This window comes from Pezoporus occidentalis, unplaced genomic scaffold (genome assembly GCF_034315485.1).
Source record: "Pezoporus occidentalis ecotype Australia unplaced genomic scaffold, CSIRO_AGI_Poc_V1 ctg131, whole genome shotgun sequence".
In the NCBI taxonomy this organism is placed as follows: domain Eukaryota; kingdom Metazoa; phylum Chordata; class Aves; order Psittaciformes; family Psittacidae; genus Pezoporus; species Pezoporus occidentalis.
The window spans coordinates 2,161,444-2,178,950 of record NW_026913115.1 but is presented as its reverse complement, the minus strand read 5'-3'; the positions used below and the strand labels follow the sequence as shown (position 1 = coordinate 2,178,950).

The 17,507-nt window shown below is 44.3% G+C and overlaps 2 protein-coding genes across 3 annotated transcripts; both read left to right on the top strand.

The window, feature by feature from the left end:
- Positions 1 to 92: 92 nt before the first annotated feature.
- On the top strand, positions 93 to 13,686 carry CALCA (calcitonin related polypeptide alpha). 2 transcript variants are annotated; one of them, XM_062608916.1, is made up of 5 exons: positions 93 to 114; positions 1,050 to 1,206; positions 11,796 to 11,891; positions 12,196 to 12,327; positions 13,141 to 13,686. In XM_062608916.1, exons 3-5 carry the CDS (start codon positions 11,806 to 11,808, stop codon positions 13,337 to 13,339), a joined length of 417 nt encoding a protein of 138 aa, XP_062464900.1. In that variant the 5' UTR covers positions 93 to 114; positions 1,050 to 1,206; positions 11,796 to 11,805; the 3' UTR covers positions 13,340 to 13,686. The 2 variants fall into 2 exon arrangements, with proteins under 2 accessions (XP_062464900.1, XP_062464899.1); XM_062608915.1 differs by lacking the exons at positions 93 to 114; positions 1,050 to 1,206 and adding an exon at positions 10,573 to 10,716.
- LOC134158705 (basic salivary proline-rich protein 2-like) lies at positions 8,519 to 9,934 on the top strand. The gene has a single exon (XM_062608920.1). It carries the CDS (start codon positions 8,519 to 8,521, stop codon positions 9,932 to 9,934), a length of 1,416 nt encoding a protein of 471 aa, XP_062464904.1.
- Positions 13,687 to 17,507: the final 3,821 nt, after the last annotated feature.

Genomic DNA, 17,507 nt, shown 5'->3' with positions numbered 1-17,507 from the left:
ACCCGACCGGACGGGACAGGACAGGACAGGACAGGACAGGACGGGCTGGGCTGAGCTGAGCTGAGCTGAGCTGGGCTGGGCTGGCTTCCGGGGCCTGCCGAGTGCGGAAAACAGGTCTCCGTATCCACGCGGGCTGCCTTTGCTCTTTTTTTGTGGAGTCATGTTAAAAGTCTCTACTTTCGGGTCTGTGAAGTGCTGAAGAAGCGCTGCTGACTGCGTGCTGCATGTGTTGACCTTGACAAGTGAGAATAACTAGAAGTTACTTGCTCGTTGTTCAGTCTCTGTGGAAGCGAAAATCCACAGTTCTGGGATGTCTTTCCCAGAGCCTCTTGGAGCCTGTGTGGCCTTGAGTCAAGGCATCCCACTGTGTTTCCCACTCTGCCCTCTCCAATGACAGCACAGGACATCTGTGTATCTGACCGATTTCTGCTAGAAGGCGGGTGTGTGGCAGTTTCACACATCATGCCCATCATTCCCAGTATTGCACAGCCTGTCCTCAGGCCCTATAAGCCAGCTAACGGCAGTGCTGGAGGGCTGCAGCAGGCAGGCAGGGGGAAACGGGCCCAGCCTCCCTGCACAGGAGGAAATGTTCCCAATTCATGGGATCAAGCAGCAAGAAAATCACATACATAATATGTAAGGGCTATTGTTACTCAGTGGGATGATGCCTTGGGAAAGAAAGCTTGAGCTGCTGATGAGACCAAGGTCATTTACTGCAGAGCCAAGGAAGCAATGCTGCTATGCAGTGTGACATCCTGCTGAAATTTTTCATGGAAAACTTAGGTTTTTCTGATTTTGCTGTTACAGTAGTGCTGTTTTACAAGCAATTTTATGTTACAGAAGCACTTCTGCCCTGTTAAAATTTCTATGCTACGAGTTTCCAACTTGAGATTTCTTTTGTTGAATTCAGTATCCCTACATAGATTCATATGAATGCTAATAAGATCTAAACTGATAAAGAACTTATACTGATGAAGCTCGGTAATAACTTGACTGATGAAAATGCACTATGTACTTGATAATCTAGTCACTGAATCCTTAATTCCCAGTATCTTCCTGTGATGGGACATTCTGCTTCAGATGTGGTGGTACTGACCTGCGAGCACATGGCACAAAAGCTGAGGAGGACCCCAAGGTGCTGCTCAGAAGGCAGGTGGTTGAGAACACAAACAGTGAAGGCTGTCACTTTGGGACTACAAAGAGGAGGTAAGAGTTGTGGGTGCAACAGGGGAACAAGGAGGGGAGCTGGGAAGTGACAAAAGTACAGCTTTTTAGCTGGAAATCTGGCTTCAGGGCAGTCAATCTGGCTATCTGGGCACTTGCTGAATAAATTGAGTGTGAGGGTATGAAGTGTAAAGACAGAACAGGATTCAAAGAGTGTACTCACTCATGTTTGCCTAGGTTGGGCAGATTGAGAAGGAAAGATAAAAGTCACATGTATGTTACAGAGCAATACACCAGTAACTTCTAATGAAAGCAAGTGTGACAATGCTGACCCAGCTTCCTCAGCCACAGTTGCTAATGCCTTTGTGTTGTCATGCACTGACATGGAGTTGTTTGGACCAGGGTTTGTGCTGGTTTCTGTAAGCCAATAAAGAGACAGTCTTTAACTTTCAGGTGAGTCTTCATGCAACAAATAGTCAGTTTTATTTGCCTCAGCATCTTTCTTTGTCCCAGCTGCCAAATGCCTGTAAAGCATGTGTCAGTGCCAGCCTCCTTTACCAAATCTTACCCAGTTTGTCAGAGTTCAAAGAAGCAGCTTGAGCACTGCCAGAGGTTTATTTCATTCTTCTCCCAAGTTATTTCTTCATCCTTTCTTCCAGTATGATACTGTTAGGTGTCTTAACTGAATTACTTGGGCCATATTTGCAAGAAATGTGAATATTTCAATATCAGAGCCTTAAGATTTCTCACCAGAGAGCAAGAGATTTAGGACCTCAGCTTGGCTTGAGCCAGAGGAATAATAAGGAGAAATGGCCGAGGATTGAAACAAGACACACAATGTGCTTAAGAAGTTGTGCTGAAGCAGGCAAACTCAGATAGATTAAAACCTGATTACTTACACACATTTAAACAAAGAGAGGTGTTTCCAAACACTTTAGATCAGCATATTCAGGTGACTAGAGGTACACAGATTGGCTGGTCAGAAAAACACTTCAAAACAGTGTGAGAAAGACTAACAGCCTACAGACAATTGTACAGAATTAACTTGTAAGATTAAACTGCTCTTGACTATAGTGGAGTAGAAACATTAATGTGCCAGATTATTGGTGCATTTAAGGTTAAAGTATGGTGTACATGCATACTGTTATTAGTGCAGTCTCAGTTAGAAGGATGTAAAACTTTCTGTAGATAAGCTCCTGTCTTTGGAAAAAAGAGGTTGGCACTTTATCCTCTCATCCTTCCCTCAAAGATACTTGCATAGTTTCCAAAGTGTCTGAGGAAACATAAGAAGAGGTACTATTGCTTTGATGGTTTTACTGCTTATCTTCAATGTTCTGTCATTTAAGTGTGTAATACTTAGCATGCACTCCAATTTTAAATGATCATGATTTCCACTGCGTCTATGCAGGAAAAGAAAGGAAAGGTGATTGACAGTTTTGGCAGTGAGTGTTTTCAAGGAGAAAAACAGGGAAAAAATGAGCATATGAAAGACCCAAGAGGAAAAAAGATACAGAAGAAAAGTCCAAATGTTTGGCTAGAATGGAAGAAATAGATTTGTATGGGGGAAAAAGCAGACAAGATTTAGCAATTATCTTCAAGCAGGGGAGAGAACAGTCACCACTAACATTACTATATGTTTGAGCCTTAGTGATGGAGAAGAGATGGTGGTGGTATCCATTGTAACAGAGGAAGAGAAACAGAAGAGCATGACTGCAGAACAGTGAAATCCATTTTGGTCAAGATAAATGGAAAAGGTGGTGAATCAGCCAAGTTTAAAGATCCAGGAACATCTAAAGGGTGCATGATTAAATGGAGAAAAAAGAGGACCAGCATGGATAAATATGACAAAGTTGTCAAAAGTAAGTGATAAATAAACCCTTGTGGACAGATGAAATCACTTACGAATGCAGGTTTAGGGATGCAAGACTTCAATGGCTATTCAAGGGCAGGATTCCTTGCCAGTTTCTGACTGATCCTTTTGTGTGTGCTGCTTCTCATCCCAAGTGTGGGGGCAGCTTGTACCAAATTACTCCTTTGGGAAGGTTTTACTCATCTTAGTCATGGATGATCAAATGGCAAACTTGTAGGATGTGTAAAGTTTTTTTGATTTCAATTATAAAAATTATGTCTGAGTTAAAAAAAAAAAAAAGCCATCAAAGCAGGTATCTTTATTAAATGCTAAAACATTCTAGTCATCAAGATTTACAATGACTTTGCATTGTAAATTCTATAAGGAGAAGTTGGAGACAGTCAAGTAACAGGAAATGATTGTGTTCCTGCCTTCTCAAGAAAGCAGAAAGCAATTATTTCATGGGGAGTGACTACACATTTATGTATATAGCTTTGACTTTTGAAGAAATGAACTGGCAAATGTGGCTGTTCTTTTAGTAATGGTGTTAAGATCCTGATGGTTATTATCTTGCAGTCTTGGAGAAAAATTAACTAGTTCCCAAATTCCATTAAATATCTCACAAACTTTTATTCAGCTACCGTTTGAATCAGGCTTTGGTTTTCTTACTTTTTAGTGCTAACATTGTTGCTGCATTTGTAGAAAACAAGGTAAGCTTTGATCAGGCTGAAGTGCTTTCCACTCCTGTAACAATGTCTCTTGTCCAGTGAAGTAATGTCATACAAGAAAACAACTTCTTTATAGCCAGAAATGTAAACATTTTCCTCCTTTTCTTTGAGGGTAGGAAAGAGAAAGAGATCTGTATAGTTATATCCAAAGTAAGCATGCTTCTCAGTGAGGAAACTAATTTCATAAGCCTACTGACATGTTTAGAGTCATGTGTAGATGTTACCTATCACACTTACGTTATCTCTTTATAACACATCTTTATCATCATAGCAAACAATCAATTTCTATGTTACAATTATCTCCTTAGCTAAGACTAAGATAATGTTGGTGCTTTACAGAGTTGATAAAACAGAAAACCACATCTAATGCTTTCCCTTGTGAATTTGGTGATCAGTTGCTGAAAAAAAAGCTCTTTTCCTCAATCACAGTCCTACTGTGCCTGAACATTTTCTGTTTGTCAGGCAGATGCAGGAAGCTATGACACTGGCTTAAAAATTGTAGCTTCAAAAGAGTTTGGGCGTATTTTATTTGCCGGCTCTTTCGGAGTATATTTAGGTCAATTTTATGCATAAATTTAGGAATTTATGGTTTTAATTGTTAGTCTCATATGACTGTTGGTTCCCAGAAACTGCTGTAAGTAGATTAGCGAATATTATGTCGTAATAGCCTTTGCCTTCATGTACTCTACCAGCACTGAAAGGGGAGAGATCTTTTTTTGGTCCTGGATTCAGCAGAAGGTACAAGCTAAACTGTTGCCCCTGCACAAGTTCCTTTCTCAGCCAGCTGGGAAACAATTGAACCTGGTCCTCCTCACGCAGAGGGCAGCAGGGATGTATTGATGTACTGCTGTAGTACCTAACAAAGCCAGGACAACTGAATGGTCCTGGAAGGGACTGGGAAGAACACTGTTACACTGTGGCGTATGCAGACCTCAGTACTACCAAGAGAAAGAATGAAATGATGACATGAGATCTTCCACCCTTCTTATATCCTGTAAAGAACAAGTATGGGATTACCCTAAGGACTTAAGATGTAATTTCTCACCTATTTTTGCTGACATGCTCTGATGATGTATAAGATAGTAGCATAACACTTGTGCAAGCAATCAAGTTTTATAACAATGCTATTGCTTAACAGGGTTAGTTTTCTATTCTGAGATTGTTTTCCAGATAAGGAGTTTGTTCAACTCTTGTCTCACCTTCAGAATGCATAAAACTAAAGTGGAAATAGATGCCAGTTTTCAAATATTTTCAAAGTGAGATTTTTCTCCATAGTTCATCCCCTTTTTGCTACCCTGGTAATGCCACAGGTCTCACCCTGGCTGTATTTGGTGAGCTGTGAGTTCCTCTGGAGGGATCCCCCATTTCAGCCTGTTGGAGGTGCAGCCTGAGAAAGAACGAGGTCAGGCTGGAGCATGGCTGTTTTGGCAGTTGTTAGAGGGTGTAAGAGTGTTGCCAGGTAACATGAGATAGGGCTTGATCCTCTGTGAACCTGCTTGGAGACTGAGCTGTGGTAATGTGGGACAGAAGACAACTAAGCCACAGCCAGCTTCGTTTCCCTGTGGGTCTGCCCCTTCTGCCTTGCCAAGCAAACCTCAGTGCAGGACAGTGTGGCCCAGTTTTAAGAGATTATTCTGCACTGGATTTTGAGTATATACAGGAAACTACTACAAAAGCTACTGAACAAAAAAATCTTAGTGGACATGTTTCAATGAGAATAAAACAGTGCAACACTGATCTTCTGTTGAAAATGTCCCCTGTACATCAGTCTGGAAGCTTTTAGAAGGCATTTTGGAAGAAAATGTGCTTCCAGACTGATTCATAGGTTCCTCAGTAATTAGTTCAGCAGCTGTTTCACTTTCTCAGAAGTAGTCACTGGAGCAGCCTAAACCCAGATTTAATGTCCATTAAAAAGGAAATGCTTCAGTGTTGGAATCTACATCATCATTCTTGCTCTCAGGGAAATACTGCACTTTTATAAAAAAAAGAGTCTTTCCTTTTTGGGCCAAATTCCAACTGAACTACAAGAGAGACAGGTAAAATATTAATTGTGTTGATAAGCTCGATGTGAGCTTATTGTAAAACTGAAGATGGCCTGTTGGATGCTAGGGAAGCAGAATTAAGGAAAGGATTAGATCAATTAAGGATGCAATTTTTGCAAAAGCAAATGTTAACAAAAATGTGGGTGATCAGTAAGGTGTTATGTTGTATTTCAGAGTTTAAGCCAGTCTCTACCTATTAAAATTACAGAATTACAGAAATTGGAGGTCAAAGATATGAAGAGAATGTATTTAGTTATGTTCCTTGCCTAGAGCTGATCAACTATACCTGTCATTCCTGACAGATGTTACACTACTATGCCATAAAACCCTCCAGTGCAAGATATGCCGTAACTGCAATGCAACCTATTCTTACATGTAATTAACCTCAATTGTAGAAAGCTCTTTCTAATCTGTTGCATCTCCTTTGTTGCCTTTTAAGCCCATATATTTCTGTTATTTTGAATCTAGTACCATAGTGTAAATTATTAGTGCTTCATGGCAAGTATTTCTATTTTTGTTATCCCATAGTCTTTCTGTCTATTCATTGTTTCCCCAGTCTTTGAGCTTGTTCTCTAAATCATATTATGGGATCTCTGATAACTCTTACTGGCATTTCTCTGGAGCTTCTCCAACTCACCGAAGTCTTTTTGGCATGCTGTCCTGAACAAAGGACACTTGCAGGTCTAGATCCTACTGCAACAAGCAGAGTGTAAGGATTACCTCTCGGGCCCTAAGCATGATACTCCTGTTTAACATACAGCTTGCTTTTATAACAGCACCATGTTGTTAACTCTGCCTTAGTTTATATAATTTCCTGCAGAGCAGATTACAATGAAATAATCTGTTGGAAGGATGCGTTCACAGGAGCTCAACAGTGCTCACTTTGCCCCAGGTAGCTTGTAGAGGCTTCTTACGTGGCAGTGCTTTCTGGCTGTTTGAGGAGACAAGATCCTGAATTAGACACCCCAGGCATCCACCAGAAACACCTATAAGTAACTTCCCAGCTTTTCCTCATAAAGTAAAACCATGTGATTTTCACAGCTGCCTTTATCATAATTGTCCTTATCTGAAAAAGGTGCAATTATGTACTGTGAAGAACAGGCTTAGAGAGAGCAGAGAACTGAATCATGCTTACCTCCCTCTTGAAGAACTTACTGTGTCAATGGATTGTAGCATTGTCACTGTTGACCCTTTCCTTTCTGTAGGGTCCCTTCTTGTCAGATATAAACCATTCTTGGGAACAGAAATTTTGTCCATGCAGCTCTCTGTCTTGTCTATCTTGAAGAATTACATTTTATTATTGAACAAAAAATCTTAATATAACATATAGATGCAATGTTTTTGTTGTTGTTTAACAGCATGTCAGCTGGAAACAGTTAAGAACTTCACTGCAGAGTCTATGGCTTGATGATAGAATGGCAATATTTACAGTAGAAAAAATGGTTGCACTTTAAAATGTACTGGTTAAATAATATCTAACAGTAGAATACTGTAAGAAGTTGTATCTAATGTAGAGAAAGAAAGTAACTTTAAAATAGGACAGCTTTTTCTTATTGCATACAAATTAAAATAAATTTATTTGAAGAGGAAATTCCTTTTACGTGGAGCTGCAGGTTGCATTAGATCATCTGATTTCATAAATAAATAGATAAATAAATCCAGTAATTCTGTAGCTCTTCATTTTATCTGCTTTGAACCTATACACACTGATTATTTTACCTGATACATTGAGCAGAACAAGCTCCTTGGAGCAGATTGTTTTTGTAAATGTCCTGCTTTCTCAGTGCAGTGCTCCAAAATATCCCTCTGTGCTACTTTTTCCATGGATATTTAACCTCTAGTTTTGGATTCATCCATCAACAGGAGACCATTATCCTGTGACTCTGATCTTTGTCTTTTCTACAGCTTCAAAAATAAGACAAACTGATCAAATGTCTTTCTTCTCCATCTTATGTAGAAAGGAAGAGAGGTTTGCAGAAAGAAAATATATCTGGTGACACCAGATGACGTATAGCTGAGGGGAACAAACAGGACAAGCCTTCCAGCTGGGAGTCCCTCCATGAGCTCTGGCAAGAAGCAGCAGAAGTGCTTGCCAACATCCAAGTGCTATTTCATCTATACATGCACAGAAGTGGCATTCGTACCTGTTGCTTTAAATTTACTGGGGTTTTTGTCTGTGAAAAAATGGAAATACTAGCTTCTGAAACTGTAATGGCTGCAGGCTCCAGCCCGAGGCTGAGTCGCACTGGCAAGATAAGGGCTTGAACTGCCTGGCATCAACCACAAGATGAAATTTCACTTTCTCCTCCCTGAAGCACCGAAACATGGTATTACACCAGACTCGTCTGCATTTTTTAAGGTTAAATCAGGAACACTTTATGTGGACAAGAGTAATTAAATCCCCTAAGGGAATGCGAATGATTAACAACACAGGATGAGGAGAAGGGACAGTGATGTTAGAGATAAATATCTGACGGGAAGCCTAGTCATTCAAGTCCCTACACTTTATTTCTGGTGGTGTAGCTGTACAAGTCAAGTGAAAACAGCAAAAGCGATGCTGAGCCGGTTCTTTAGGTGCCACCTGATATTTGTAAGTGCAACCTCAGAAAAACAAGCTTGGAAACCAGAGCAGGAGTCGTGGGAACGCAGGAGATTTAAAATCAAATGCTTAAACTGCTTCTCCCGAGGGTTCCCGTGGTGAGCGTACGTGCGATGGAGCTGCTCTTCACAACGAAATGTTGAAGTTGCCAGTGCGGGGGGAGGAGGAAGCCTCCCAGGGAGGGCAGCCGAGCGGCGACCCTCCGGCGAGGCAGGGCAGCGGGCGGGAGGAGCCCCGGGGCGAGCCCGCACCGCGGCGGTCACTGCACTTACAGCCTCCGAATGGTGCTGGGTGCACGGAGAGAGCTGGCGCCCGTCACAGTCCGCACCCTGGGCACCCAACCGCCCTCCCCGCCCGCCCATCGCTGCGGCTGCGGGAAAGCGCGGCAGGTAGGAGCGCACGAACGCCCCCACCCCGGAGGGCTGTAACTCATGAAAGGTACGCAGATGTGTTAGGCAAAAACAAACCACTACTCGTCACCTGGAAAAACAAACAGACAAAATCCCAGAACCCCAACCCCAAGAACCCAAACGGTTTTGCAATCGTCGTTCTGCAACCCGAGCGCGGAGAAGAGGCGCCCCCGGCCTGGGGTGGGGCGGGGAGACAGGCGGCAGCGGCTGCTGCACCCCTAGAAGCGCACAGCCAAGGAAGGAAGCAGAGACCCCCACGGGGTGATCAGCGACCCGCGGTGTCGTTTTCACTATGTCCGTGCTCCTTTTTAAACTTCAAAGCTAAACTCGCATCAACAAAGCAGCACCGGCCCCGCGGTTCCCCCCGCGGCTGTTCACCTCCCGGTGAAACGCACAACTCCTGCCATCGGGAGCCACCCGTGACCTCGGTGTCTGCAAAGCAAAAACGAAAAAACGCCGGGAGCTCCCCGGGAGAGCCCCCCCAATTCATTTTAAATGGCGAAACGAGCAATGTAACTGCCTCGATACCTGCCCCACTGCGAGGCACGACCCGACCGCGCAATGCGCGTGGGGATCCGCTTGCTGCGGTATCCCCGCCGGGGCCGGCGACACTGACCGCAGCGGAGCGGCACGGGCAGCACTCACCCGGTGGTGCCACAGCAGCCGGGGACGTGGAAATCCAACGGCTGCGGAGGGGAGCGAGGGACGGGCGGAGCCGCACCGGGCCTGGCCGGGGGACTCTCACCGGTGGCTCATACAGATTGCCGCCGTCCTCGGCAAACGCCCTACGGCGGGCAGGGAAGGCACCCCCGGCTCCCGCGGGCCGCTGGAAGGGCTTTCTGCTTCCAGACTCTGCAGAGCAGCCCGCCCGGCCAGCTCCCTTCCCCTGCCCCCGCCCGCCTCGGCTGACAGCTGTGTTCTCCCACCCATGTCGCGTCGCATCTCCCCACTGCCGTTCCCCCCGCCGCCGGGCGGGTACTTGCCGCTCCTGGGCAAACAGGCCACCGGGGCAAACATCCTGCGCGGCAGGTGCAGCGCCGCTGCGCCGTGACAGAGGGCCCTCCGCGGGTGATGCATGGGCGGCGGGCAGCTGCCCGGTAATCCCCGCCAGCGGGGCTGCACGTTGCGCCGGGGGGAGGTGACTCTCCCTTCCCCCGTGCCTCTTCCGTGAGCGGAAAGGCGCTGCACCTGCCCTTGGAGTTGTGATGATAATGGTCCTAGAGCCCCGGGGTACGCCAAGGACCGGTCCCGCGGAACAGCTCGCTGCCGCCGCGGGGCCGCTCGCAGGTGCCGGAATGCCGGCCGCAAGCCTGGCGGGGAAGCGGGGAGCCCGGGGTGCGCCCCTCAGGCAGGACTCAGAGCTGCTCCGCCAGCCCCGGGGAGGCGGCTGCCGGGAGCCCTTCCTGTGCGGTGTCCCCGTCGGCAGCACATCCTGCCCGGACCCGGTTCCCGCGGGACCCCAGCCCGCCCAAGCGCAGCTGCTGTCGGGGCGGGTGGGTGCGACCGGGTTCCCCGCTGAAGTCGCTGCTGGGCGGGCGGGGTATGGGGAATCCCGGAGAGGGAGCGCACCCGCTCTGCAATGCGGTCCCTCTGCTGCAGAGGTCGCCACCCGTGAGCGATCCCGCGGGGAGCGGGGCCGGGCCGCAGCCCTGCGTCGTGAATGGGCCCCCAATCTCCTCCGCAGTGCCCCCCCCCCCCGACGGGGTGTTTTTGTGAATGGGACCTTCGTGGAGCGGAGCATGACGTCACTACCGAACCGGGCTTTGGCGTCGGGCGGCCGAGGCGGTGATTGGCTGGCGGCCCCGCGCGGGCGCCCACGCAAGCTGCAGCGGCGGCAGGTATAAAGCGGAGCGGGCGGGCGCAGGGTGGTACGGCGGATCCGCGGTTCCACCGGCCTCCTACTCCGCCACGCTCCGCCCCGCCGGTAAGCAACGCACCGCGCCGCTTCCCTGCCTGCGGCAGGTAGCGTAAGTCCCGTTCTATTTCCCTCCCAGGATGCGGAGCTTTGCCCGCGGCCGTAATGCCTTCTTCATTCGTGTGTTTGTGCACGCGTGTGCAAGGAGCGTGGGACAAAGTTGGTCCTCGGTCTCTCTGTTCCTTCTTCCAGCCGACACGGCGTGGCGTGTCCCTCTGGGCGGGCGGGCGGCTCGCCGTACAGAGCTAACCCCGGTGCCCGACCGGGTGCTCCTCGCGGGGGACGCGTGGGAAAGCAGGGCGTCCTTCGGGAGGGGCCTCGTGCCGGTGAGCCCTGTCGAGGGTTGGAACCTGCTGTGATTGGTACTTAAGGATCTGTGTTAGATCAGAGTCTAAGACATTGATGCTGTGAGATAAAGAGGTGTATCTCAAAGCAGATTTTTTTTTTTCTTTTTGTATAGGTTTTGTACTTGTGACTAGATTTTAACTTATTCTGGTTTTGGCCTCAGAGTAGAAATAGCTATTGAAATTAAACTATGTAATTCTCATAGTGTAATCTGAACTGGGATATTCCTTGCCAGGAAGCAAGCAGTTCAGGTAAGGTGCTGGCAGTGGCACTTCATTCTTAAAAATATTAAATACTGACAATGTCTTTATTTTCTGATGTGACTTGTGTCCCAACACTATACCTGTTCATGTCAGATGCACTATGACATTGTATGCAAGAGTTAATCAGAGAAACGTGTTTTCCATCAGTTTGAGGGAAAGTCTGTAGTAAGTTGAATGCAGATGGCTGTACAGAACCGCAGGTCTGGAAAGCTGCATTTATATCCCCTGTAATAGTGCTAAGTTATCTTAATCTTTTTGAGAAAACCAAAGTTTTTGGTTTCGACCAAAACCCAAATGATTACTTTTGACTGGTAATAGCACTATTCAAAAGAAATGGAAAGGTAATATTTAAGAATACTAAAAAAATGGCTGTTAATATTTGTGTTACTCATGGCTAAGAAGTGATGACCTCTTTGGTGGAACTTGCAGGACTGAGAGGGTTGGAAAACAGCCATTTCTTGATGTACCTCTTTCTTGTAGAGAGGAAATCATGGTTGTGCTGAAGATTTCATCTTTCCTTGCTGTTTATGCCTTGGTGGTGTGCCAGATGGATAGCTTCCAGGCAGCCCCAGTCAGGTAAGAAGCTGGTCCTGTCACTGTATCTGAATGGTATGAAAATACTTAACATTCTTTAGACAACTAAGAGGGGTATAAACTTCAGTGAAAGAGAGAGCTGGCTTCTTTGATGACATTTTTGGCACTGTGGCTTTTTTTATATATAAAACATCTGATGCTGTGCATGAGGATGCTTTCCATATTCACACCTGTGAAAGACACTGTCAATGACATGCAATACTGCGTGACAAACCCCTCTCTCCTGTGTGTGGTTCTCTGCAGCAATCTGGGTTTTATTCACCCTGTTTTGTTTGCCTCTGCTTAGACCTGGCTTGGAGTCCATAACAGATCGAGTGACGCTCAGTGATTACGAAGCTCGGAGATTATTAAATGCACTGGTGAAAGAGTTCATACAAATGACAGCAGAAGAGCTGGAGCAAGCCTCTGAAGGGAACAGGTAAGGACTGCAGTCCTGAGGCAGAAGGAGGGCAGTGGAGAATGTTATATGGTTTGTATTTAGCAAGAGCAATCTGAGCAGATGGTCTGCAGGTCAGGATTTTTTTTTCTTTTTTTTTGGGGTTGTGGCTAACAGTGGTCACCTAACTGGTAAAGGATGATACTGCAGAGACATCTTAACGTTGGTATCAGGAGAACGGCTTCCATCCAGTTAACCTGTGTCTGCCTGTCTTTTACAACTGATAGTGGAGGGCGACTTGAGCTTGAATGAGAGGGTTATGTTAAAATATGACAGCAAAAGGTACGTCTTCCTAGTGGGAGTGCTAGGGGCCATTCAGTCACTCTTGGATTCTCTGTCTCAAAAGTGCATGCTGTTGTAAGGCATGGTAAGTCCCTGGCAGGGGGGATGTGTTCCTCCCAGTGCACGCAGCGCTGCTCTCCCCTGTAGACCAAAGGCATGCAAGAGCATTTGCATTATCCTAGCAGGATTTGTATTGCAAAGCATGATGGTGATGTATGAGAGGCTGAACAGCATGCTGAATACATGGGAAGTAAAACTGACCTATGACTGTGAGCATCCAAAAGGCTAATGAACTTGCTTTTCAACAAAGTTCAATTAATTGAAAGACAGCGTTTTTCTTCAGACTGCATTTGTATGAACTTTCCTTGCATGGAATGTGATGTGGAGGGTTTATTTTTTGTTTTTATTTTAAGTTTACTAACTGTATGTATGTATTTCTCTAGGGAAGAAATGCATGAATGTGCATGTTTGAGGTTTCTCTTCCTTTGGGCATGTTTTTTTTTCCCCCTGCAGCCTGGATAGACCTATTTCCAAACGCTGTGCCAGTCTGAGTACTTGTGTGCTGGGCAAATTGTCTCAAGAATTGCACAAATTGCAAACTTATCCTCGCACTGACGTCGGGGCTGGAACTCCTGGCAAGAAACGAAATGTGCTGAGTGACGTGGAACACGAACGCTATGCAAAATATGGGGAACCCCTGGGAGACAACTAGACATGCTTATTTCTCCCCTTTTCCCTTTTTTAACCTGATGCATGTGGATCTAACTTTGATTGCTAACTTTGCTATGTTCTTTTGATTCTGTTTTTGATGGAGAATGTTTGAGGTGGACCTAATGTTAGGAAAACAGGGAACGTAACATGCATACCAATCTAAGGGGAAAAAAATTAATAAAAATGAACAGCACTTCCTTGACATTTCAAATGATTTTCTTAGACTCTGATTAAAAGAAAATAATCTAAACAAGGCTTTTCATTTCTGGCTGCTAAATGTACAAGTAGGCTCTTCTTTTGTGCTTGCCCATGCATTTGTTCAATAAACCTATTTTTCTATAAGGATTAGATCTGCTTGGTTTAATAACTTGTTTTAGAATGTGAGATGTCTAGGTAAGGCTAGAAAAAATATACAAGTTCTTGTTTAAGTGCTCAAGAGACGCAATGCTACTAATTCTGGACAGTCTAGAAGAACTTAGAAATTGAAATTATGCACATACATTTGAAGGTTCTAATGTAATCAGACATGTGTGTAATACTGTTAGCAAGGATCCTGAGAAGTAAAGGAATCAGGAAAGGCTCATACAGATTTGTTCAAGCAAACTAGAAATGTAAACCTGTTTTAAAACTGGGTACTGAACACTTCCAGGTAAGAATTTCGCGTTATTTCCCTTTTTCCTTCTTACTTTACAATAGGTCTTTACACTAGTATAATTTAAACTTGGGTATCTTTATAGTATTTGTATCAATATCAATTTAGGTGAATCATAAGAGACAAAATCACATTTATTTACAATTCTTCTGTTGCAGCACTGAATTTATCTTTTAATCAGAGGCCTGTTCCAAAAAATTGGCATTGATGTTACAAAGAGTATTTGTTGTTAACATTAACAAAACTGTCATTTAATGCTTATCTGAGAAGAGGCTAGTTGCTTTAGTAAAAAATTATTCAAGCATTGTGAAATGCTGTAGCAGACAGGTCTAACTCCAGGAAAGAGGGGTTCCTAGATTCCCTGGGAACATGGGAAAAAGCATATTTATGTGTGGTTCAGCTCTGGAAGGAACTGGTCAATTCTGTACAGCACTACCAGAGTCACTAACGCAGTTCCTGTGCTAGGGTTTCATGTGTTTTCTGGCTGCTATGTAGCCTAGGTGTTGAAGTGGGACATTACAGTCCTTCAGCAGCGCTACAAGCAAAGCACAGATCTGAGCTTTTGGAGGGAATGGGGATTGGTTAAATGGTTCAAACCTGGACCTCCTCAGCACCTCTCCTCACCATCATGGTCATGATGGAGGCAGGCAATGGCTCAGGTGTTGCTAAAAATCTGGCTTGGTTTAGTCTTCAGCCCAGGTGCCCAAGAAACAAAGGGTTCAGCCACCTTTTGTAAACTGAGCATGACACTTAGAAAAGCATAAAGGTACATCTTTTAGAATTTGTAAGCTGCTCAAACAAAAAGTACAAGTGCCTGCTGCACAGCAAGCCTGCTTTTTTTATCTGTAGAAGGATCTTTCATAGGCATAGCATCCCTCACTGATGTTTCATTGTGTGCTGGGTAGATACTTTGGGAATTAACTTGTTATTTTCCTTTTGAAAAGCAGTGTGACAGCACAGAAGAGGGCATGCAACACAGCAACCTGTGTGACCCACCGCCTGGCAGACTTCCTGAGCAGGTCAGGAGGAGTGGGCAAGAACAACTTTGTACCAACCAACGTGGGATCCAAGGCCTTTGGCAGGCGAAGAAGAAGCGTTCAAATATAGGAAGCTGAATGTTAATGTGGATATGGTAAATACATTGCAATAAACAGAATCTGCAGTGCAGGCAACCTGTGGTATTATGGGAATTTTAGTTTTCCTGGAAGAATAACAGACCTATGGTGACAATCTCTGAGAAAGCTGGGCAAGTAACAGCATGGAAAAGATGGTGCAAATATAACAGTAGTGTGTTTAGACTGTGAAGAGCTTTTGTAGACGTTCTGCTTAGATAATTAGCTGCATAGTCTGTTAACTAAAGGCAGCAGTTTGGTTAGAACTATTTGCTTTATTTTACTGTAACATTTCACTATCAACTTACCAGTAACTCTGGTTTTCTTTCTTTCAGATTGCCATGAAAACTGAAAATTCAACTTTAATTTTTAATGAAAGCAACTCCTCTCCATAAATCAAGAAAGAGAAAAATAAGATTAATTTTGCATCCTAATATTGAAAATACTTAATTTATTACAAATGAAAACACTTCTGTTATATATAGTACAAGAGAATCTAGTTATTAAATTATTGTATATTCTTTTTATATGCAACTCTATTTCAAATAAAATGTGACGGCATCTATTATTTATTTATCTTCCAGCTTATGTGATCCATGCTACTTATCCTGGCACTACTGCCACAACTCGGGGATTATACTAAAACTGCTGCCTGGCAAGGCATATGTGTGTTATACAGTGTGCTGTGCCTTGATGTAAAACACTGAAATAACCTGATTGTACAGTATGTTTAAAAAAAAAAAAGAGAAAAAAAGAGAAAAGAACAACACTTCAATATTGTATCATTTGTGAATTTACGCAAAATTAAAAAAAGTATTTTAGATACACTTGCATTGAGAAACTGATTTTTCATTTGAACCCACTTATGGAAACACTTGGTACTAAACTAATATCATGGCAGATCAGGTGCCCCGTTGATCCGCTACAGTCATTTTAGCTATAAATACTAGCATCTGAGTCAGAAGTTCAGAACAGGCAGACTAGCTGCCTTTTATATGTATATTCATAAACCTGTAGCTCAAAAAACCCCCAAAAGACACCACTTAGCAAGACTTTTGCTAGAAAAATAAGTCACAGTTACATTTAATAAAATCATAGAGACGTCACCATGTGGGTTTTGAGACTAGAAGTCTTTATACAGAATGCAGTTCAGATGAAACTTAGATTTTTGCCTAAGGTCAAAAATATGAATTAAAAAGGAAGAGGAAAAGGAGGTATGGAAATGTACATTTCTTTTAAGCAATTCTGAGGCAGTGTCTATTTTGGGATCAGGGATAATTAATTTGAGTGGAGAAGAGGGTAGCTGGCAGCAATCCATGGACTTCTAAGTGGTGCTACCAACTTCCTCAAAGCTGCTGTTTCAGTTTAGTAGCTGAGTCAGATATTTGTTTGGATTTGTTTTGTGCTCCACAGCTGGACTCAAAAATCTGCTTCATCAGATGAAGATCACCTCACTGTGCAAAGTAGAGGTTAAGGCTCTCATGATGTCTGTCTCTGCCACAGCTGTAATAGCAAAAAGAGAAGCATGCTCAACCAGATGCAGACATAGCCAGTAAGGCCGTCCAGTGGTAATGCTTCTATACCATTCACAGCTATGGTTTTACTCCTTGGGGAACATTTCAGCCCTGGTAAATCAGTGTACAAAGGAGACTTCGTAGAGGATATAAACTGGTTCAGAAGGAAAGTTCCAGTGCCTTTATGGGCAAAGGAAAGATGTTCAGACCTGGCTTGCAAATCTGAGGTTGCCCAGAGATAGTCTAGTGCTTTTTTCCCTTTTCCTCTGAAGTATCTGGGATTGGCTGCAAGTGAGTGTACTGTACTCTCATGGTGAACCACTAGCACCTGCCTAATCTGTTTGGGTTAGACTCAAATGCCAGTTTTGGAGCTCAGAAGCACTTTTTGCCTGGTTTCAGGAATTTTCCCCCATGTTCCTTTGCACAGTGGAGGACATATGCTGAGGTTGCTTGGGTATCTCAGCAACAGCTTTAGCTCTCACTGTGATGTGTCTGGCCCCAGGTGGCTGGTTGTCTTTTTTGTACCCTACTACAGCACCCAACCACTTAATCTTCCTCAGGATAAAATGCCTAAGCACAGTTATTGGGATGAATACTTGCAATTCAAGGTTCATATTCAATAAGAAGCTAGAAAATGTTCACGAACCTTTTCTGTCTTTAAAGCCTAAATGCTCAGACAAGCTATTAACACCTGAGGTCACTTCATGTAATTGTATGTTGGCCATAGAATCCATTTCTTCTTGTCCTGGTTATTGTCCTGGTTCAATTCTCCTCCAGGAGGGGTGGGGAAAGAAGGGGGGGAGCAAGCAAGCAGTGGCTCAGTAACCACGACACTTCTGAAAGCTATTAATCCTTTTCAGTTTAACAAAGTCATGCATTTTTTTTTCTGTC

What these genes read in the sequence shown, in the direction of transcription:
- LOC134158705 (XM_062608920.1), top strand. Translation starts at nt 8,519, where the DNA reads ATGTTGAAGTTGCCAGTGCGGGGGGAGGAGGAAGCCTCCCAGGGAGGG.
- CALCA (XM_062608916.1), top strand. Translation starts at nt 11,806, where the DNA reads ATGGTTGTGCTGAAGATTTCATCTTTCCTTGCTGTTTATGCCTTGGTG. An exon ending in TTCCAGGCAGCCCCAGTCAG is followed by an intron (nt 11,892 to 12,195) that starts GTAAGAAGCTGG and finishes GCCTCTGCTTAG; the next exon opens with ACCTGGCTTGGAGTCCATAA. An exon ending in CAAGCCTCTGAAGGGAACAG is followed by an intron (nt 12,328 to 13,140) that starts GTAAGGACTGCA and finishes TTCCCCCTGCAG; the next exon opens with CCTGGATAGACCTATTTCCA.